The sequence below is a fragment of the Euprymna scolopes genome, chromosome 29 (assembly GCF_053919585.1).
Source record: "Euprymna scolopes isolate OS-2025 chromosome 29, ASM5391958v1, whole genome shotgun sequence".
NCBI classification, from domain to species: Eukaryota; Metazoa; Mollusca; class Cephalopoda; order Sepiida; family Sepiolidae; genus Euprymna; species Euprymna scolopes.
Window position 1 is genome coordinate 20772195 of NC_136510.1, and position 22689 is coordinate 20794883.

General features: G+C 33.3%; 1 protein-coding gene across 1 annotated transcript in view; it reads left to right on the top strand.

The window, feature by feature from the left end:
• Positions 1-22689, top strand: part of LOC145252535 (uncharacterized) — a 116067-nt gene that overhangs the window by 28925 nt on the left and 64453 nt on the right. Inside the window, exon 2 of the mRNA XM_080112083.1 lies at positions 6553-6828. Within this exon, the coding sequence (XP_079968209.1) occupies positions 6736-6828 (93 nt within the window). The 5' untranslated portion in view covers positions 6553-6735. The remainder of the gene's footprint in view (positions 1-6552; positions 6829-22689) is intronic.

Genomic DNA, 22689 nt, shown 5'->3' on the forward strand with positions numbered 1-22689 from the left:
GGAGTCGTCCTATCGTAAATATCGATTCTGTTTTAACTTCCTGATTCCAATAATTTACCAATTCTTATTCTATAATTGGTTAAAACTATATAATGTCATTCTGAGGAAGTGGAAAGGTGATTTATCTGAGAGTCGTCATCTAATTTTAAATGCAAATATAATATTAATGTTTCCCCTTTATGCATCGTATCCAAAAAACTTGGATAAATTCATTGTGAGATTTTCGTCTCTATTTTTTACTTGTGCCAACAAATTAACTTTTCGAACAAAACATAAATAAATAAGTAAAAGAATCGATTTTGGAATCGGGAATTTGAATTAAAAAAAAATTCCGATTCCGATATCTCAAAAAGTTCCGATTTTTCTAATTCTTAATTCCGATTAATCGTATCAACAGTGCTCGCTGCATCTGTAGACACTTGTTGCCCCCACCAGTACACCACCACCAACCACCACCACGGTACATGTTCGATATAATTTCAAAACGAAGCACGTACGTTCAAAGTAGCATTCTTTTCATTGTTTTGACTCTCGAGTATATATCCGACACAGTAAATCAATCGAGAACCACATCATTCTATCTAAAAACATATAAGATATTAACTGATATATACTCGCGAATAAAAATAATGAAAAGAATATTCTCTTAGCCCTAGCGATAACTAATGAATTTAACGAAGTTATATTTTTATTAATATAAACAAATTAACATTGTCGCGGCACTGGATATGCTAATGTTTCGGACGAATTTAGGAGAACTCGTCCCGGGAAAACTCGTCTCGGGAAAACTCGTCTCGGGAAAACTCGTCTCCGGAAAACTCGTCTCCGGAAAACTCGTCCCCTTTCGCTAGATAGGAAAACTGGTCCCTTATTGAATAAATATCGATTGAAAACACATTTTATGATCGTTCTTGAAGGAGATATTGCTTTTTAAAATAGACTATAGCCCCCCCCAATATTTAAAAAAAAATATTTTTATTTGTTTAATGTTTTTTTGTTTGTTTTTTTTAAATAAAATCGATTGTCCGTTTTCTACCTAACTGGCTAAGTTCTTAGTGGTTTCACTTATTTTAAAGCGTTTATTATGTTCATACAAAGTTAATTACAATTTTTTGGGTTCTTATTTTAACAATTTTTTTTTTTTGGAGTCATAAAAACAATAATAAAAAACAAAACAAAAAAATTAAAAACTGGGAGCGTTACTTTTTTGTTTTGGTTTTTTAATTATGATAGTTTTTTTGTTGTTATGTTTTCGTTTTCTCTCATACCAAATGACTCATGCGTTATTTAAAATTATAATTCTATCAGGGTTTGTATTACTGTACACATTGATTCGAAAAAGTTGTATTTTTAAAATATAATTTAGAGAGGGGGGGTTAAAACTATATCTCCCTCCGAAAAACAACCAACAAAAAATGAAATTAAAAATATTCTTGATACACGATAGCGGAGTTTTCAATAAAATTAATTAATAAATTTATTTAGTGATTACTTTTTCTCTTAATGATTGATTTTAGAATTTTGAAGTAAAAATTAAAAATGAGTTAACGAGAGATTGTTAGCACATGGTCTCTCGCGCCCAAAAAATATTTCGCTTTTAATTTATTAGTTAATTTTTGCAAAATTTGACAGGACGACAATAAATGTTGATAATTGATAAAATTATAATTTTAATAACGCATGAGTGCATTTGGTATGAGAGAAAAAACAAAACCATAACAAAAAAAAAAAAAACTATCATAATTAAAAAACCAAAACAAAAAAAGTAACGAAGAATCGAATCGCTCCCTGATTTTTTAAAATTTTTTTGTTTTGTTTTTTTATTATTATTGTTTTTATGACTCCAAAAAACATCGTTCAAATAAGAACCAAAAAATTTGGTATTAACTTTGTATGAACATAATAAACGCTTTAAAATAAGTGAAACCACTAAGAACTTAGCCAGTAAGGTAGAAAATGGACACTTAGAAAATCAATTTTATTTAAAAAAAAAAAAAAACATTAAACAAGTTAAAATATTTTTTTTAAATATTATGGGGGGCTATAGTCTATTTTAAAAAACAATATCTCCTTCAAGAACGATCATAAAATGTGTTTTCAATCGATATTTATTCAATACGGGACGAGTTTTCCTACCTAGCGAAAGGGGACGAGTTTTCCGGAGACGAGTTTTCCGGAGACGGGTTTTCCCGAGACGAGTTTTCCCGGGACGAGTTTTCCCGGGACGAGTTTTCCGAGCACCGTTTCGGACAAATGGTTAGTTAAAACCAGAGTCTTTGTCAGTCGACTTAAAAAATGGGTGCTTTCCACAGAAACAACCACCCCAATTCCATACGTGGATGAAACGCATGTTTGCGTGTGTGTGTGTGTGTGTGTGTGCATATATATATATATATATATATATATATATATATATATATATATATATATATATATATATATATATATTAGCTATCTTTAGCCGGCGGTGTCCGAGAGTATTTTGTTTGCCCCAAAAGTTTTTAGAATAAGCTTACCTGTATTTTCTTTGTTTACATATTTTCTACGTTAACGGTAACCTGGAGAATGCTATTCTTTATGAAAAAAATGGAAATTCGTAACACTAACCCGATATTTACCTGACCAGAGAACTCAACTTATAAGCGTTAAACGTCGTTACATATAAAAGACAAGTGTTCCGCCGTATCATGAATCTTACATGTTGATAAACGTAGCAAGTGCGTTCACGCTATTCGAAGCCCGAAATCCGACTTCTTTAAACTATGATCGGCAATATTTTATATATATATATATATATATATATATATATATATATATATATATATATATATATATATATATATATATATATATATATATCGTATACTTTCATCGGCTCCTTCAGTCTTTGATAGACTGTGAATGCCCACCGTAAGGAGTGCCTGCGCGTGAAATGTTTGTGACAGGAGGTGGGCAATCCTCAATCACACCTCTCCTGAGTCGACATTGTTAAATACCAGTGGCAAGTGAAGTGTATGTACAAGACGACTGGAAACAAATGCCGAGATAAGCGGGGAGGACATACAGCGCGTAGAATTCCGAAATGGTCACCCATCTGGTACTAACCAGGCTCGACGTTGCGTAACTTGGTGATCTGTCGAGAATCAGTGTGTCGACGCGATTATGCCATATATATATATATATATATATATATATATATATATATATATATATATATATATATATATATATATATATTATATGTATATATAATATATATATATTATATATAATATATATTAAATATATATCCATATATATATATATATATATATATATTTAATATATATACATACATATATATTTAATATATATACATACATATATATTTAATATATATATACATATATATTTAATATATATACATACATATATATTTAATATATATACATATATATTTAATATCTATACATACATATATATTTAATATATATACATATATACATACATATATATATATACATACATTATATATATACATATATGTATATATATACATACATATATACATATATATACATATATATACACACACACATATATATATACATATATATACACACACACATATATATACATACATATATACATATATATACATATATATACACACACACATATATATACATATATACATATATGTACATATATACACACACACACACACACACACACATATATATATATATATATATATATATATATAGTATAAAATTTTGTCAAAACTAAACGACTTACATTTTTTTTCATAACTTTCTGTTATGCCATCGTGAATTTTTCCATTACAGCACGATAAAATAAAAATGTTAAACTGTAAGTCTTCGAGTTTTAGCAAAATGCCATACTATATATGCTCTACTACTATAAAGCAGATGCATTGAGCTTTATTCTTAATAAAGGGTTATTCTGTTTGTTTTGGTTTTTGTCCGTAACAGCTTTAACACATTAGATAAAAACGGTACACATCGAAATTAATAACATTTCTAAAATAAACATTCACATATATATATATATATATATATATATATATATATATATATATATATATATATATATATATATATATATATATATATATATATATTCCTATTGCAGAAATGCCCGAACACCTTCTACTCTAAAAAGTTCTTCCTTCAAACTGTTTACTTTGGAGTTCCTTCCCTGTTTCCTGCGTCTGTGATTGTACTAATCTGCTGACAACTCCCCACAAATTCCTGTTAGACACGAGCCCAAAGCGAAGCCCCATAGCATCATTATGCCTTGTGTGTGTGTGTGTGTGTGTGTGTGTGTGTGTGTGTGTGTGTGTGTGTGTGTGTAAATAACACTAACAAACATGTAAAAAAAAAAAGTTATGGTAGACAACTGATGATCCTTACAGCGATGTGAAGGCTAGCGTAAATTCCTGCGGGTGAAACTAATGCAGTGGTTGCAAAATCACTTTTAAGCAAAGGAGTTTTCCAACCAAGGATTTTAGGATTAGTAGTTTTGTCTTTCAAATAGTTTTAAAAGGTTGTTAAAAATTCCCAAAACGGACACACACACACACACACACACACATATATATAAAGAGAGAGAGAGAGAGAGAGAAAGAGAGAGAAAGAGAGAGACACAGGCAGAGAGAGAGAGAGAGAGAGAGAGCATATATCATAAGTTGAAAAACACGTGCTCGTTTATAGGTTTTATAAAACACGTGCTAGTTTGTAGGTTCTATAAGCAGTGCGAATATAAATTATTTTATTTAAATCCTATACATTAAAGTGCAAAGTGGGCACACACATATTTATAAGACAAGCTTAATTTCTTATTACACTTCTTCTTCTTCTTTTTCTTCTTCTTCTTCTTCTTATTGTAGTAGTAGTAGTAGTAGTAGTAGTAGTAGATATTTAGGGGTGCCAGACGAGTTAATACTAACAATCGTTTTCTACGTATGGGGTTTCCTGCGTTTCCCCAAAACTCTCCCCAGATTTCGAGCACTCTGCTTTTGCGATCAATTCTAAATCACTTTGCGCTTTCCTCACAGCCGTTTACCATTAGAATTCCCGGCGATAACAGCCTTCTAGAATTGGAATGAAAAAAGGACTTGTTAGGATTCCAGTACACTCTAGTAGAGATTCAACGGTTGCTTCCATCCTCCTAGACTGTTCAGGACCGTTAGTACTGATCGGTGCCCGTGTCTATTGTTCTTTTTTTTTCTTTTCTTTTGGAAGATGTGTGTGGGATCCATCCTCCATATCTACCTTGGCCATGTTAATTTCCTTGGTTTCGTGTAATGTTTATGTGGATATATTTAGCTGTAGTGAGGCGGAGGCGGCGTTATTCGATTGCAACTTAAGCATTGTCGTTAATACTTCGTTATGTGGGTTGGCCTCCGCGCCCAAGGATTTTTCTTAATCTGTTTTCATCAGGTCTGTGGTTGGTATGATGAAAATGTTCCCTTTTATTTCAATTTATTAAAAAAAAAAAATGTTCAGATTTTACGGAAATGTTCCGAGTGTTCCTAAAATTATCGGTATTTTTTTTCTGAAATTTTTTAGATGAGAATTGATAATTTGTATTATTTAGATAATTCGGTCTAGTGCACTTATGGGTTTTATTCGCACAACGTTTCGACCGATGTAATCTTCGACCTTGTTCAGGTGTATTTGTCGAACTCGGGAAGTTTTCTATTGAATTCTGTAATCTGCACGGAATTTCGAAATTAACCTTTTATTTAATACATGGGCCAGCATGTTCTCGTTCCGTCAGCCATATCCGGATAGAAGTCTTGAATAATTCGTAGCTGTATTTTTATTATCGCCTGCACTAAGAATTGAACCTTCAACCCTCAGAATAGTCTCGCTTGGAAGTATACAGAGTGCTACAGTCTGGAAGGATTTCTCATACATAGAACGATAATAGTTAAAAATCGTTCACCTGGTACTTGTGCAGTTTACGGACTGTGCAATTTTTTAGATAGGATTTTCAAATTTTTTTTTTTTTACAGTGTTTCTTAAATTCTTAAGTGACAATACAGAATAGTTAACAAATCCCCCTCTCCATGTTAAGAATGGTTTTCTGAATAATAACGTTGTTCTTTGAAGTACTTTATTCGTTGCACCACGAGTCTTTGCGGACAGCCCGAAAGAATTTCCGAAAAACGCATTAACGTGCTTGTTTGTAGGTTCTATCGGCAGAGATAATAAAAATTATTTTATTTAAATCCTATACATTACAGTGCATAGTAGGCATACACATTTTTAAGACAACCTTAAGTTCTTCTTCTTCTTCTTCCGCTTCTCCTCCTCCTCCTCCTATAATATACATTTGATGCAAGTGAGAGGTTACACCGGCGAAGTCGTTGAACGCTGAGAACGGGAGGCGTAGTCCGAATAATTCAAATAATATAAATTATTATTCCTTATCTTAAAAAAAAACTTCAGAAATATAATTAATGCGATTACATGATTTTTTTATATTTTTTTGCTAAGTTTATTTTCCTTTCTTTCTTCTTTTTTTTTTTTTTTTTTTTTTTAGACTACTACGAAAGACATTGGAACATTTCCAGCAACAAAGATCGGAGGATTCCTTGAAGAATTCTCCAAATATGTCGGAACAGGTGTGAAACATCAGAACTAATCAGGGATATTTACCTGCAGGTTATCGTACCTTATTGCGTATCCGATTTACGATCCGAACCGCCCGGACTCAGCAAGCACAATGAATATTATTTTCCAAGAACTGAAAAAGGAATTATCCATCAAAAGTCTCGGTTTTAGTTTCCCGAAAGCCGAAGCTTTCTTCACTTCTCAGGTGAGTAAATTTTATATCTCCATCTTCCGAGCTCGTATCACGTTTTTGCCACGAAAAAAAGGGTTGCACTTCTGCAGTTTACGTGCTGTGCTAAAATATCACCATTATTATTTAGAAAACCATTCTTAATATGAAGAGGAGGGCTTTGCTAACTATTCTGTAAATTCGTCTAAAAATTTAATAAATAAATCGTTATCCTAAAAAAAAAAAATGAATTTAATTTGAAAACCCTTTCTACAAATATGCACAGTCCGTAAACTGCACAAGTACCGGGAGAATGGTTTTTAACTATTCTCGCTCAGCGTATGAAAAATTCTTCCAGACTGAAGCAATCTGTATTCTGGTTCCAATCTAAAGTTTCTCTTTTGGGGGGAGCTGGATTTTCCTCATATTAAAATGTGACTTTCTGTTTAACCCTCTCCTCGTAGGGAGACAAGCAAATAGGAATAGATAATTTATTTAAGACTAATATAAAATAACCCGCTATTATTTATTTCGAAGAAAAACTATCACAATTTCAAGCAATAAAGCAGTAGATATATGCGTGCGTCTATCTGTGTGTAAATATTTAACCGCTAAACTCTTAAACTACTGTTAACATAACACTGAAATTAACAAGAAACAGTAATCATACAACAAGGATGGTTTATAACGATTAGAATCGTTGTTTCGATGGATTAATAACGCGTACAGACACGTACTAGCCTGTTAAAACGCAAACTGATCATTTCAACTTGCCGACATCATTCTATTTCTTCTGCGCATGCTCAAATGCAGTTCATTTTTTAATTTAATATTAAACCTTTCTTACCTGTCTCTTGATAGCTCAAACAGTAAGGGATGCGGCTGCAGAGCTAAATGTTTTGCTTTCGGTTGTTACTGATTGCATCCAAGTCATTGCTTAAAATCTTTTGAAATCACTGCTATATATTAGGTACAATATAATATTCAATAGAGAATTGGCTCTGTAATAATACAAAATCCGCACGAACTGATATATATATATATATATATATATATATATATATATATATATATATATATATATATATATATATATATATATATATATTTAAACGTATTTTACGACCCGGCAAGGCCCCCCACCCCCGCTAGTTAATTATTTAAAAAAAAAATGAATTAATTAAAATATATGAAAGTTAAACAATATTTTATTTAAAACTGACAAATATGTTTGTTCAGAGAACTGAGTAAAACCGCAGTTTAGCGGCCTGAACAGATTTCAATGAAACAAAATGTATATGCTTTTGTTTGTTTAGATCAGTGGTTCCCAACCTTTTTTTACTCATGGACCCCTTTTTCCTTCTTTTTATCTTGGTGGGCCCCTTCATAACTATTGGTCATGAGACAATCTTCTATTTTTTCACTCATATAAATTTTGAGGTTTTAATAATCAAATAAATACTATATAATTAAGCTTTATTTTAAAATAAAAACTGATTTAATGCAAATAAAGTATTCTACAACAACTATAATAATTATGATAATAATGATAATAAGTGATAATAATAATTCTGTGGCCCCCCCAGAAATATTCTATGGACTCCTAGGGTCCATGCGGACCCCGGTTGAGAACCCCTGTTTTAGCTTATGATATGATAAACATTTTGGAATTTAGATCGATTCAGTCTTAAGCATGAAATCTGAATTTAAAAAAAAAAAAAAAAAAAACTTTTTAAACTCGTTTCTTATCGTTGAGCACTTTCAGTTGAATTAAGTCGGCCAATTGAGATCATGCACAGATCATCATATAATGATTAGATCACTCTGGCTGACGTAAAAAAGTATTTATACTACGTTTTGGGATTTGGTTGCGTTTGATAAAATTTCAATTTTCTTTTTTGTACAGATTTTCCTACACATGAAAAAGCTAAAACAAATAATTCTTGTACATTGTACGTACCCGCTCCGAAATGAAACAACCATATTCCAAAAATCACGTAAATTGATCAAGACGTTTTATTTTTAAATAAAAAAAAACATTAATTTTATGGGTAGCACCAGTCTGGTCCGTCATGTTTGGAAACAATCTAAAAATTATAAAAAAGGGGGATAACTCATTAATTCAAAAATTTAAGCGAGGCTTATCTTGTAATTTCTACGAATCCCCATCAATCGATTAAAACTGATTTTCTTTATCTAAAAAAAAATTAAACCATTGATCAATTTTCGTGATTTTGAAATATAACATTTTTGTTTCGTCACGGGTAAGTACATCGTACAGATTTTTCTCTATTTTTTTTTTTTTTTTTTATTGGAGGAATTCTGGACGCATGCCTTCGATTTTATTTGATCTTAAAGGTCGTAATTTGCAATTAACTTACCAAGTAATACAAGTTTCTAATTATAATCCCTTCTGTGTTCCGTTTGCCTCCTCGTTCTCTTTTATATTCTCTCTCTCTCTCTCTCTCTCTCTCTCTCTCTCTCTCTCTCACGCACACACACACGCACGCACGCACACTGTTTGTTAAAAACTAGCAGGGATACCCGACGTTGCTCAGGATTGAATGAGGACTAACAAATGTACTACACTTTCAATACTTTATTGTCATCTAAATCTATAAAATCGCTCATTTTAAATCAAATCGATTCATTGCCTGCACTAGTTGAGATATCACCACGGTACACCGGGAGGAAAATTCACATGTCTTCCCGCAGTGCCTTTGTTCACGATACATTTTAGTCTACATTGCACTGTAGAGAAACTACTGTTGATTTTATAAAATTATTTTTTTATATAATCGCTTGCATTAAAGTATAAAATGCAAAAGTCAAGTATCATGATTCAATTGTGCTCTACACAGAAGCATTCATTTCGAACGCGCCCCTTTCTTATAAAAGAACCTATGATTGATTTTATACTCCGTGTTCTTCTGCTTGTGCAGTGATAAAACTTCTCAAATACACTTGTGATGTTAGGCTGTATAAGGGTGTTAGCGTTGATGAAAATCGGACTGTTTTTCTTTAATCGGGATTTTTCTATTATCGATTTTCGATACTTATCGGAGGCATTCCGATACAACCTCTATCTAACAACACTTCCAGGCACATAAAGTATATATGTGTGAAATTTCAAAAAAAAAATTTTTTAATCGACCCAGTAGTTTCGGAGTTCATAGGGAATGAACTCATGCATACGGACAAATTGCCTTTCATATGTGAGTGGAGATAGAATAATATATGAAATTAAATACAAATGAGAATATCAGTAGATGTAATATGAGAGAGAGAGAGAGAGACAGAAAGACAGACAGACAGACAGACAGACAGATTTTACTTATAATTATCCTTACAAAAAAAAATTGCATTCAAGACGGAAAGGGTTTACAATGAATTAGGGGCCATACATACAAAGACTTAAGTACGAGGTTGAACAGCGAGATATTGGCTCATGGTATGTTAGGTTAGCACAGTCAGGGAAGCAGGAAACAGGGACGGAATTCCAAAGACTAGTAGTCCGAGGGAAGAAACTGTCAGAGTAGAAGGTTTTCTTTTTTTTTTTTATTACATTTTCACCCCAAACAAGGCACATTGCCACTTTGGTGTAGGGGGCTACTATCAGGGGCAACAACTACTGGGGTACTATGTAGGGATTTGGGCAGCAAGATGTTGGTTCACGTTGCACTTGAACTTCTGCATGTCAGTACAGTTGGGGAAGCAGTGAGCTGGAATGGAATTCCAGAGTCTAGCGGTTCTGGGGAAGAAACTACTGGAGTTTCGGCATATGGGGACCTCATCAGTGAAGGGGTGGAATCTTGCTTCTTGTGGAGTTATGTATAATACTTCAAGCGTCAACGTCTCTGAATTGCACTGTTCTAGGTTGCACTTAGGCAAGATGTAGCACCTATTGGTCTCTCTTTGATATTCCGCTGTGTTTATTATACAGAGAATAGATGAAGTTTCTCAGCCGTAGCGAGGGCAATACATCAAGGAAAGGGGGCACTGTTAAAAATGATCGGGTAGTATGAACCTCTGGACCTTGTTTGGCAACATGAGGTATGAACAGATATCTTGTTACTCAACTCCCCGTTATAAATTATCCTAAATAGTAGAAGGTCCTGGATATGACCTTAAACTATATCCAGTGGTGAGGCCCCAGCTTGCGGGCTTTGGGGAGTGTGGAGCCACCCTTTAATTACCATTGCTCCCAGGTCCACTCTGACCCGGAGTGGTACTACCTGTTAGGGTCCCAACTATGGGTTAAATAGAAACTAGCTTGAAAACGACAAATATATTCTATTAAAATTTTTCTGCAAAATCTTTGGATTCGGCATTAAATAACCCGAAAAGGGTTGATATGCCATAAAACATAAACAACCAACCAATCAACCTAAATAGTAGACCATTACGTCCAAATGCCAATGCGCCTTGTTTGGTGTGAAAAATAGTTCAAACAAAAAATAGCTGGACGCCTGGCGTTGCCCGGTCATAAAATACGCTTAAACATGATATTTTAATTGATACAAATTGTGTATGTATTATTATAGAATCAATCCTCTATTGATTATTATTATATATTACGAGGAATAGTTTGCAAAAAAATAAGAATAAAAATGAATAAATAACGATAACGTCGTTCATCAAATTCCGTCCGTGTTTGTTTACAATATCACGTCAGCTGATATTTGGGCTTGACGATCTTAAAAATAGTATTTCTTCTCTTATAGATAAAAAAGAAGAATTTTTACAGGGGAATATTTAATGTTACACCGGCCAAGATTACATCGGTGTAACGTAAAATATTCCCCGGTAAAATTGTTTTTCTCTCTACAAGAGAAGAAAGGCTATTTTTAAGATCAGATGTTTTCGATTTTCGATACTTATCAGATGAATTTCTGTACAAAACATATCTAAGAACACTGCCAGACATATAAATTAGCTTTGTGTGAAATTTGCAAAAGATAGGATCAGCTGTTTCGGAGCTTATGAGAAACTCTCTCACACACATAAAGTGAGTTTTATATAATAGTAAAACTACATACAGCGCTTAGTATTCCCAAATGGTCACCAAGCTGATAATGGACAGACTGGGCATAGCTTAACTTCTGTGATCTAATAAGAACCAGGATTCTATCGTTTCTATGCGAATTTCAGGAAGTGTGCGGTTTTTAAATGATGCAATGTTTCGACAGTCAGCAACTGATGCGGGCAGTTTGTTTCGTGGGTCGATAATTCTTAGCTGTGCCGTTTTCTAACTTTGTAGGCATTTCCACATGTGTTAGGCACGTGGAGATCAAAGAAACACTCAAAGTTATTGTTCGCTTGATGCTTAATAATTCTGTGGGTGTTTGCCAAGTGAGTTGCAAGACGTTGGTGCAATCCACTTTCGCCACCCCACCGCCATCGCCACCATCCCGTCCGCGCATGTTTCCCGCCTAGACGCAACTTGCATAATATAACCTGATCTTTTTTATTGACTATTAATCAAATATTTGTTGAAATTGAAAATATCTTATTTGGGCCGCGAATACAACGTGATTTTTAATATTTGGTCAGGGTTTACTTTTAGGAAAAAGTATCCCCATGACACGTTGTCCTGAAAAATGCCCCGTACAGAGAAACATTTGAAATTCCAAGATGGTGTCTAATAGGAATTAGTGTTGGGACGATTAATCGGAATCGGGAATCGGAAAAATCGACAAATTTTGGGGTTAGCCATACTCAGGAGATCTTATTTGTGCTGTGAATACTATGTGAATTTGTAATATTTTGTCAGGGTTTACTTGAAGGAAAAAAGTATCCTCATGTCAGGTTGCCCTGACAAGCCCCTGTACAGGAAGACCTTAGATACTCGAGGATAGTGTCTAGTAGGCATTCAAGTTCTCTCCATTTAATAAGGGGAGTTAAGGACTGCTATAATCAATCTGTACTCGTTGAGCAAGTTACTTGGTTTCACGTGAATCGCTCATGTTTATGTCCTTTGACTACGAAATCATAATTTGAGCTGAACCAAATGTGTTCCGCAAATATATTCTCTGTGACTATAATACGTGTTTGTTTGTTTTTTTAATGATGCTATAATTTGAAAATATTGTTATAATACCTCAAAAATTTTCAAAAATATTTCCGTATATGTGTAATAAAATTAAAATCCAAAAATCAAAACAAAAAAACTAAAAAAAATTTTTTTTAAATAGTGTACATATATGTCCAAAGACAGCATATTCTCAGTATATTTATCACTATTTCTTGAAATAACTCTTCACAAGCTTTTAAGGTGTCCAGGGTTCCACAGAACCCTGATAGAGACAACCTGTACTAAGGATTTATCCATCTAGGTTGGAGTACATCAAGGCTTATCCTTCTCTCATGACATCATCAAGAATCTGCACTGATTCGTTATATGACTCTACGGGGAGGAACGATACAATTGTCGCTCTAGAAAAGACGACATGATTCCATTTCCGTTGGATGAAAACCGGTTTCCTTTTTTTGTTGCAGATCATAATTGGCCAGTGGTGTACAAATCCTACGAGCGATAAAAGCCTTCTATAATGTCACAAAGTAATAAAATGTTCAACGAGCGGGATCAGAGCACCGCTGTACAACTCATGATCTCTACCGATCTAAGTTATGACAACAGGACCATTGTCAGTACCCTCAAAATGCATCGTTGCATTGCCACGAATAACATTAAATTTATGGTTAAGTATTAGTTTTCGGTCACGGGTATGGTCTTGAGTGTGGTTTCAAGTGAGGGCCACATCATGCCACCTCCCATCTTTGAAGCCGGCTTAAAAGTCAACACAGAAGTGTACCTGGATGTGCTGAAAAGTATGGGGATCCTCTGGTGTACTCAGGTGGCCACTGGCAGACCCTAATGTGGCAACAGGATTCGAAGCTGACTCGCAAGTCCAATGAGACCCAGGCTTAGATTCAGAAGGTGTGCTAGGACTTTGTACGTTTCTCTGACTGTCCCCTCCTCCCCTGACCTGAACCCGCTGAACTGCTTCGTTTGTTCATACGTCGAGAGCATCACCAACATGACCTCCCACAATACTAAAGTACGCCTGATTGCCGAATACGCTGGCGCTTGTGGAAAAGGCATGCTCCCAGTTCCGGACCCGTATCAAGGCGATGATTAAGGCTGAAGGCGGCTACATTGAATAGATGTAATCTCTACTACACAATCAAGTTACTTGAATTGAATTTTTCGATAAAAGAAAGCTGTACAGTTGTTTTAGGGCGACACTTTTATCCTTCCGCTCGGTACAATAATACGAAATCTGTACAAATGAAAATATTCTATTTAAGTGTATTTTAAGACCGAAATACAGGAAGGGGGCACTGCAATATATTAGGTACAATATAATAATTCATAGAGAATTTGCTCTATAATAAAAAATACTAAATCTGCATAAATCAAAATATCCTGTTCAAGTGTATTTTACGAAAAAAACAACGCGGGACAGTGTGCTATTTTGTAAATAATCGTACCATCTACACGTGGGTGACTGTATGATAATAATCAATTCATTTCCTCTGTTTATTGACCTGTGATACCATCCCCGTTGATGCTGAGAATGGTTTCGATATTTTCTTTAAACATTGCTACGTTTGAAGCGTGACAGACAGATCGAATGAAAGGTATATTTTAAGAATACAATGGTTGTTATCTTCTTGAAAAAAAAAAAGATATTCCAGTCACCGCCTCCAGGGAAGAATCTAGAGGATCTATAAATTATATATTCAATCCCATTACACAAAAATGGGAGCAAATCGACAACCCTTTCAAGACGTATCAACTTAACAAAGACGCTGAACCCCAATAATCTGTATTTTCATGGGAAAATAAGGATTTTTGTTGAAAGTATTATAAAACCATGTAATTATGATATTATATATATATATATATATATATGTGTGTGTGTGTGTGCGCGCGCGTGTGGGCATATACATATATGTGCATATATATATGCATATACATATATATATACATATATATATGCACATACATATATATACACATATATATATGCACATACATATATATACACATATATATACAGATATATATATATATATATAAACATATATATACAGATATATATATACAGATGTATATATATATACATATATATATATATATATACAGATATATATGTATATATACATATATTCAATCCCATTACACAAAAATGGGGGCAAATCGACAACCCTTTCAAGACGTATCAACTTAACAAAGACGCTGAATCCCAATAATCTGTATTTTCATGGGAAAATAAGGATTTTCGTTGAAAGTATTATAAAACCCAGTAATTATGATACTATATATATATATATATATATATATATATATATATATGTATATATATATGTGTGTGTGTGTGTGTGTGTATATATATATATGTGCGTGTGGGCATATACATATATATGCATATACATAAATATACATATATATATATGCACATACATATATATATACACACATATATATACAGATAGATATGTATAAAAATATATATACAGATATATATACATATATATATACAGATGTATATATATATACATATATATATACAGATATATATGTATATATATATATATTCGTATGTATGTATGTATGTATATATCTATGTATATATATTAAAATTTTCCATTATATATATATATATATATATATATATATATATATATATATATATATATATATATATATATATATATATATATAATTAAAGGGTATGGCTGAGTTGATTACTCGTATCCTCTTATGGTCGGGATTACGTGGCGATTTCGGAGGATTTATTTTTCTTGGGCAAAATTGTATTGAAATTAATTGATGGGAGAGAGAAAGAAAAAGAACAAAAGATTCTTCTCGTTGAGAAGCGACCTGGAAAGACGAATGGAAAAAAATGTCGGCCATATTAACCTCATTAATTTATTTAGATGCGTCCTTAGATTGCTAGGAGGGGAATCGTCCGTCGGTCAGTCAGGCTTGTTTAAAATTGTGTTGGAAATGAATTCAAATTTAAAATGAAAAAGACAAGTATCATAATTCAGTTGTCCTCTAAACAGAAACATTCATTTCGAACGCACCCCTGTCATATCAAAGAACCTACTGTTGATTTTATATGTCGGGCTTCGGCAAGTGTGCTCATAAAACTTCTCAACTGCACCTGTAATGTTAGGCTGTGTAAGGTGTTAACTTTCTTCAAAATCGCCTGTTCCTTCTTTCAATCAGATTATTACGATTATCAATTCTTATCGAAGAATAATCTGATACAATACCTATCTAAGAACACTACCAGGCACATAAAGTACCTTCATGTGAAATTTCATAAAAATCAACCCAGCCGTTTGCGAGTCCATATGGAACGAACTCACATACACATACAAATTTACTTTTATCATTCAAACACTACCGTGTTTTGATATATGGCCAAGTGTTAGTTTTACTCATTTGGAACTGCTTTAAGGCTTCATCTTTCACTCATTTTGCGACCAAATTTCAAACAATTTTTACAGTTCAAGGTCACTTTCTCGGCTGTGTTTTGAAAAAGAATTTCAATGTTCGTTCATTAAAACAAAAGTTGTAATAAAATTACAGGCGTTAAAAGTTCTCAGAATATGTAAGGAGCGGAGAGACGGTTGTTACTGATTGGCTGTTGGTTACCATAGCAACCAAATCTTTTTGCCCGCCTTGCAATGTTTTTATTTGTTGCGCTCCCGCGTTGTTAACCCTGTGACCACGATTACGTCGATTCAGCTAATACAGTCGCTAGCAATTCACTTCTGTCCTGATCGGTTGCTCAGCTATACTGTCGCTGATAATTCATCGTCACTGTGCTCAATCGCTAACCGGCCTTTGCTCGCCGGCGAAAACTAACTGCTGACTATTTATTTACTTAATTACGTCTTTTATTTTATTTTTTTATTTAATCAATGTAAGAAATTGGTTATAATTTATTTCATGGATTGTTGACAAAGCAAATCCTGGAAAAATCATGGAATACATAGAAAAATGCGAGCAATAAAAGATTGGTTAAGATTAAACTTAGAAAGTAAAAGGATTAGTTGTTAAAACTGGAAAAGAAAAAGACAAGATATTCGAGTTAAAAATATAATAAATTAATAACTTAAAATATTGCAGCATTAAGAATGTTTTATGCCTGCTAAAATCTCTGTTATCCACATCCGAATGGATTGAAACCGGTAACATCTAAAAGAGTAATGCTTATGTAATTCATATGTGAATTTTAGAAAAAAAAAGATTAATTTTGTGGTGGCCAACTGAACCACTTTTTGGAAGGGGGATCCGGTTTTCGCGTCTCTGCTTTCGCAAGTCACGCACGCGTAATGACCTAAAACTATGTTTTAAAACCTTATGTATCAACAACATGACGTCATAAGCAATTGTGGATGTGTGGGCTAAAGCGTTTGTCCGTAAGTTTTTTGCTTTCATTACAGAAACATGTACGCACGTATGTAGCCATCAATGTTTGTATAAATAAATTCCATATACCTGCTCTGTTTACTCGTTGAGCACTTTTTGGTACACACATGTTGTTTCATTGGATGTACTTGTAGGAAACTAAACTATAATGCCATAATATATATATATATATATATATATATATATATATATATATATATTCATGCACAATTACTGAACTCCCACGCAATCCTCCCATAACAGATACTAATATTTCGTCTTCAAGTTATCCTTCTTCCCATCCTCCATCTGATATAGTAACTAATCCAATATACCACTCGAGCATCTACAATCATACAACTAGCAATAATAATAATAATAATAATAATAATAATAATAATAATAATAATAATGAGAATAATAATATTTCTCCTCACAACCATCCTAACACTAACAACACTCATTATAATAGTCCTCGTACAATCCTTGCCCCACCCTTTGTTGAACACTATAAACAAAATTCAAACTATTTAACTAATACAAATCAGCAAATTAATATTAATATCAGACCCCGAGCTTTTAATAAAGTGCATACATATATCAGCGCTACTTCAACATTAATTAAGAAAAGAATATCAAATCACATTTCTTCTTTTAACAACCATAATTCTAATAATAACAAAGGAACTTCTCTAACCAGTTTAATTAAAAAAAAACTTAACTCTAATAATACCCCCTTCTCAATCAAATGGACTATCATAAAATAGTTAAGTCTTATACTCCAGGTTCTAAGTCATGTCGCCTCTGCACAACCGAAGCTATAACTATAATTACTTCCCCTCAAAATAACAATATAATCAATTCTAAAAACGAACTGATGTCTTTCTGTAAACATATTTAATTATGGAAATTTTGAAATTACATAGTTATTACTTTAACCTTTCAGATAAATATATAATTTTTCTTTAACTTTATCGTTTTTTTCTACATACTTTCTTAATACTTTATAACTTAACAATCCTTTATTTTAATTCTTTATTTCTTCTTTGCGAGGCCGGTTTTTTATCTGCAATTTCCGTCTTAGTCTTTAAATATTCCTATCTATCAAATGTATCAATTTACCTACACATTCATATCCTGTATGTATATTTACTTATATTTTACTATATGCATTTACTTAGATACTTACTTGCTTTATCCGGATTTTGCAGATACCGGCCATCCTCTCCCCTTAAAAATGTTTAATTTTTTTATTTTATTTTTTATTTATTTTTTTAATTTATTTATTGCTTTATTTATTTTTTCCCCATTTAGTATCTTTTAATAACTTTTGCTGACATTTTCTTAAGTAATAACCTGTACATTTCATTGACCTATATTTTGCCCTATATTTATCGCGCCTTTTGACGTCATTTTGTCTGGATCATTTTGACATTTGCTTTTCTATTTTATATTTAATTCTATCACCATTTAATCTTTTCTCTTCTTCTTCACTTATTTTTCTTAATTACACTTTGTCTCGGCAGCCGTTTTAAACGCATATCTTATTTTTATAATATAATTGGAATTTTTTACCCTTTTCCTTGTACATATTTGTAAATTATTCCACGGATTTCCGCCTTTTGGATTATTTTGGACCATTTTCCAATTACGCGATTTTATTGGATTTTACTTGTGCGAATGGAAATTTAATTAACTTTTTGGGATTTACTTTTTTGGATTTTACCGTTATTGGATACTTTACCTTTCACCAGACTCCATTCACGTGAAATCACCTTTTTCTTCATCGTATTCCCTTTGCTTCACTTTTTGTTATCAAGTAAGATCTTTGACTTACTTGCAGTTTCATCAAATACTTTTGTATGCAAAATCCGATCCCGCATTTTGCTAATTCCTACTCTCTGATGAGAAGGAAAGTATTTCTTCGAAACTCCACGGATTAAGGACTACCCACTTATCTAGTGTTTCCTTTTCAGATTAAATATGTTTTTAACTCTTTTTCAAAGTGTTTTTAACATGTTTTATTAACTACTTGTTCTTATATATATATATATATATATATATATATGTATATATATATATATATAACTACTTCATTTATTCACATAAATTTAATATACGAAAGTATAGATTTATGCGTAAACTTTAAGTATTTACTTCAAAAGTGCTCAATACGTAGGTAGAGCTAGTTAGTAATTAGTATATAAGCCTGACGAATCCTATAGTTGGATGAAACGCAGAATATTCAGTGTAGCTTAATCGCCATATATATTTTATAAATTACTATATATATATATATATATATATATATATATATACACGCATATCATACAAATACACACGTGTGTGTGTGTGTGTGTGTGTGTGTGTGTGTGTGTGTGTAAGACGTGAGCAGACAGGGCACATACGTTTTGTCACAAGCAAGGATGGGTGTATGTACTATTTGCATAGGGTGTGTGATTCAGAATAATACCTGAATATCCTGCCTTTTTATTACGTTTTTGTTCGTTTTTTTTTTATTCTAATTTTCCTTTCTTCTCATTTTTTTTATCTTGTTTGCCCGTCGTTGATCGATCGGCATGACGGCACCCGGATGCCATCAAGCAGCGCTTCTGACGCATCGAGAAGGGAGCGTTCGCCAATTCGATATGATGACAGGTTGAAACGCTCGACTGAATAGCCGACATCAGGAGTCAACATTTGCTCAGTTACTGTTCACATAAAAACTATCGATATTGTTTGTTTTTTGTTTTTTTTTTAGGGTGAGGCATCTACACTTTTTACAGCGATGGAATGGTTATCAGTTGGCAAGACCGGGTTGTCAGGTGTTTTCTTGTTTGAGGGCAATATTAATCAACAAATTACCTGAACAGCCCCCCTCCCACGTAATCAACAGAGATTAGACTATTCTGATAATGATCCGGTCCCTCTTGATTTTGCGGTCGGAGTAAGGTTCTGTGTGCAATTCTAGGAGGTCCATCCTCGCAGGCATTGCCTTCTCTCTTTGAGAAAAGATTAGTTGATTGCTAATCGCCTGAGACGCGCTCGCCGGGGAATGCCGACGGGGCTGCCCAGGCACTATTTGAAGGTCAGAGTGCCTCTTTCTCTTAGGCACTGACTTTTCAATCCCACTTTCCGGCCCTGGTGCCTAAGTTCTTGGGGTGGGAGAGAACTAAATAAAAGATATTCAATTATCTTGTAAGTATATAACGTCAAATCATAACCAAAAATCGGGTGATCAGTTTTTCAAGCTGATGGTTCCTGATCATTAAGTGAACATCTTTGTATCAAGAATCGGCAGCCTCGCAACTCTCGCTGTCCCTTTTTATCCTTTAGTTCTCGCATTCCATGAGCGGTGTTTCTGACAAAGGGCGAAGAATTGCTGTTTTCTGAGTCGAAATATATCGATCTAACAATGATCATTAGCTTTTTTTTTTTTACTTTAAAGTATTATTTTTTAGATTCTTTCATCAAGTGGCTTTATGCCTTGTCCGAAGCGATTTCCGTAAAAAATAAAATAGATCTAGCAAACAAGATTTCGTGTGACTACGTGTGTTTGTTGTTCTTGTTGGGTATTATTCATTCATTCCGCATGACCCAAGTGATGATTGTCGGCATTCGTTTCCCTGGTATCTTTCTAGAAAAAACAGGAGAGACCATGTGAAGATTGCCAACATCCGTAAGTAAAAGTGTTTCTGTGGAACGAACTAGATTCGAACTTGGGACCGCCAGATTGTGGTTCTCGCTTATACACGTAATGTCGATAGATAAGTGGTGAACTACACTAACTGGAAACCTGGGCGTGCCAAGTTCGAACCTAATTCGTTCCACAGGAACGCTTTCATAAAATCCACGCCTGACCGGAGACGTGATGTTGCTAGTCTCAATCTTTTCTATAAACACCATTATGACATAAGCACTTAAAAATTGCCTAATCTATTCTTTTCTTCCTTTGTTTCAGCTGATTTAACTCGTTGGTTTAGTGGTCTCCCTTAAATCGTTGTTTTAATACCTCATTGCAATGCAACTTCTTATTCTAGAAATGAAAGCTTGCGGAACTCTCTCCCTGCTGACTGTTTTCTCTCCACGTCTTGGTCTTGTTACGTGTCTGTCGAGGGATATACACGAGTAAAAGAAACTAAACAGTTAAAATAAAGTTAAATAAATATTTAAATAAATCAATATTTTCTATAACATAAAACAAGACATACAAAAAATGTTTAGAAATAAATACACTTTCTCAATACTATTGTTACTAGCTTCGATAGCGATTTTAAGATCTATAGCGTTGATAGTAAAACAGGGATAAGAATTACGTACTTCAAATCAAATGAACAAAATTTAATAAGAATAATAATATATAGTTCTTTGGTCAGTCAGAAAATATACAAAAATCTTTGTATTTACCGGAATTCTAGTTTCTTAAAATGATGCGGGGGTTGGCTTTTAAGGAGTTTCTTTCGACTGGATTTTCATCCTGGAAACATTATCGGAGTTCTTAATAACAAGTTAGCAACTTAACAATTCACGCGGCTGCTAGTGTTTGCGTCCTTATATAGGTTTCTGCATGGAATTTTCTTCTTGATTGTTGTAGTGGCATCCACGCATTTACATATAAGGATAATATTACACATAAATAGCAAGACTCGGTTAGTCTGAGTGTGTGTTAACCAGAAGCCACCGAAGGCCGAGCCGAGAGCAGATATGTTCTCCAGCCAAGACTCTCTTACTTGACAACCATTATGTAAATATACTGTAAATATACTTTTCCTAATACACTTCTTATTGATCTACCTTTGTTTGTTGAGTCCTCATTTGTATTGACTTATACGTTATTTGGTTCAACCTGCAAACATAACAGTTGGCGACGAAGATGAACGTCAAACATAACAGGGATTATTCAAGAATATTCCGAAAACGTTCTAAATAGAATATTTTAATGTTCTATAGAATGTCATAACACAGAATTTTCTTGCTTATTCCAGATTGTTACGAAAACGTTTTAAATATAATATTTTAATGTTTTATTCATTTTTATAAGGAAAATGGAATGTCTTATTTTTTTATAATGAAAAAATGCCCTCTCATAACATTTGTCAAAACTAAAACGATAGACATATTTTGTTTTTGCGATAATCATCTTTCTTTCTGTTTTATCTCGTTACATAAAGTGGCTTCACGCTTTGTCTGAACCGATTTCAATTTTTAATAAAATGCTTATTACGTTTTCAATTGCATTTTTGTTCAACTATCACGTCTGAATATTTATATTCCTCCCACAGTGAGAATATATGGCAAAGGTCAGAAAGTAGGATTGAGGAGTCATTGCCCCAGAGGTGGAGAACTCTACTCTACAAAAATACTTTTTCAGCCTCATCGACATTCTCCGGTAGAAACCACATGCGATTAGGAATAGACTAACCCGCTTCTCAATTAGAGAGAGAGAGAGAGAGAGAGAGAGAGAG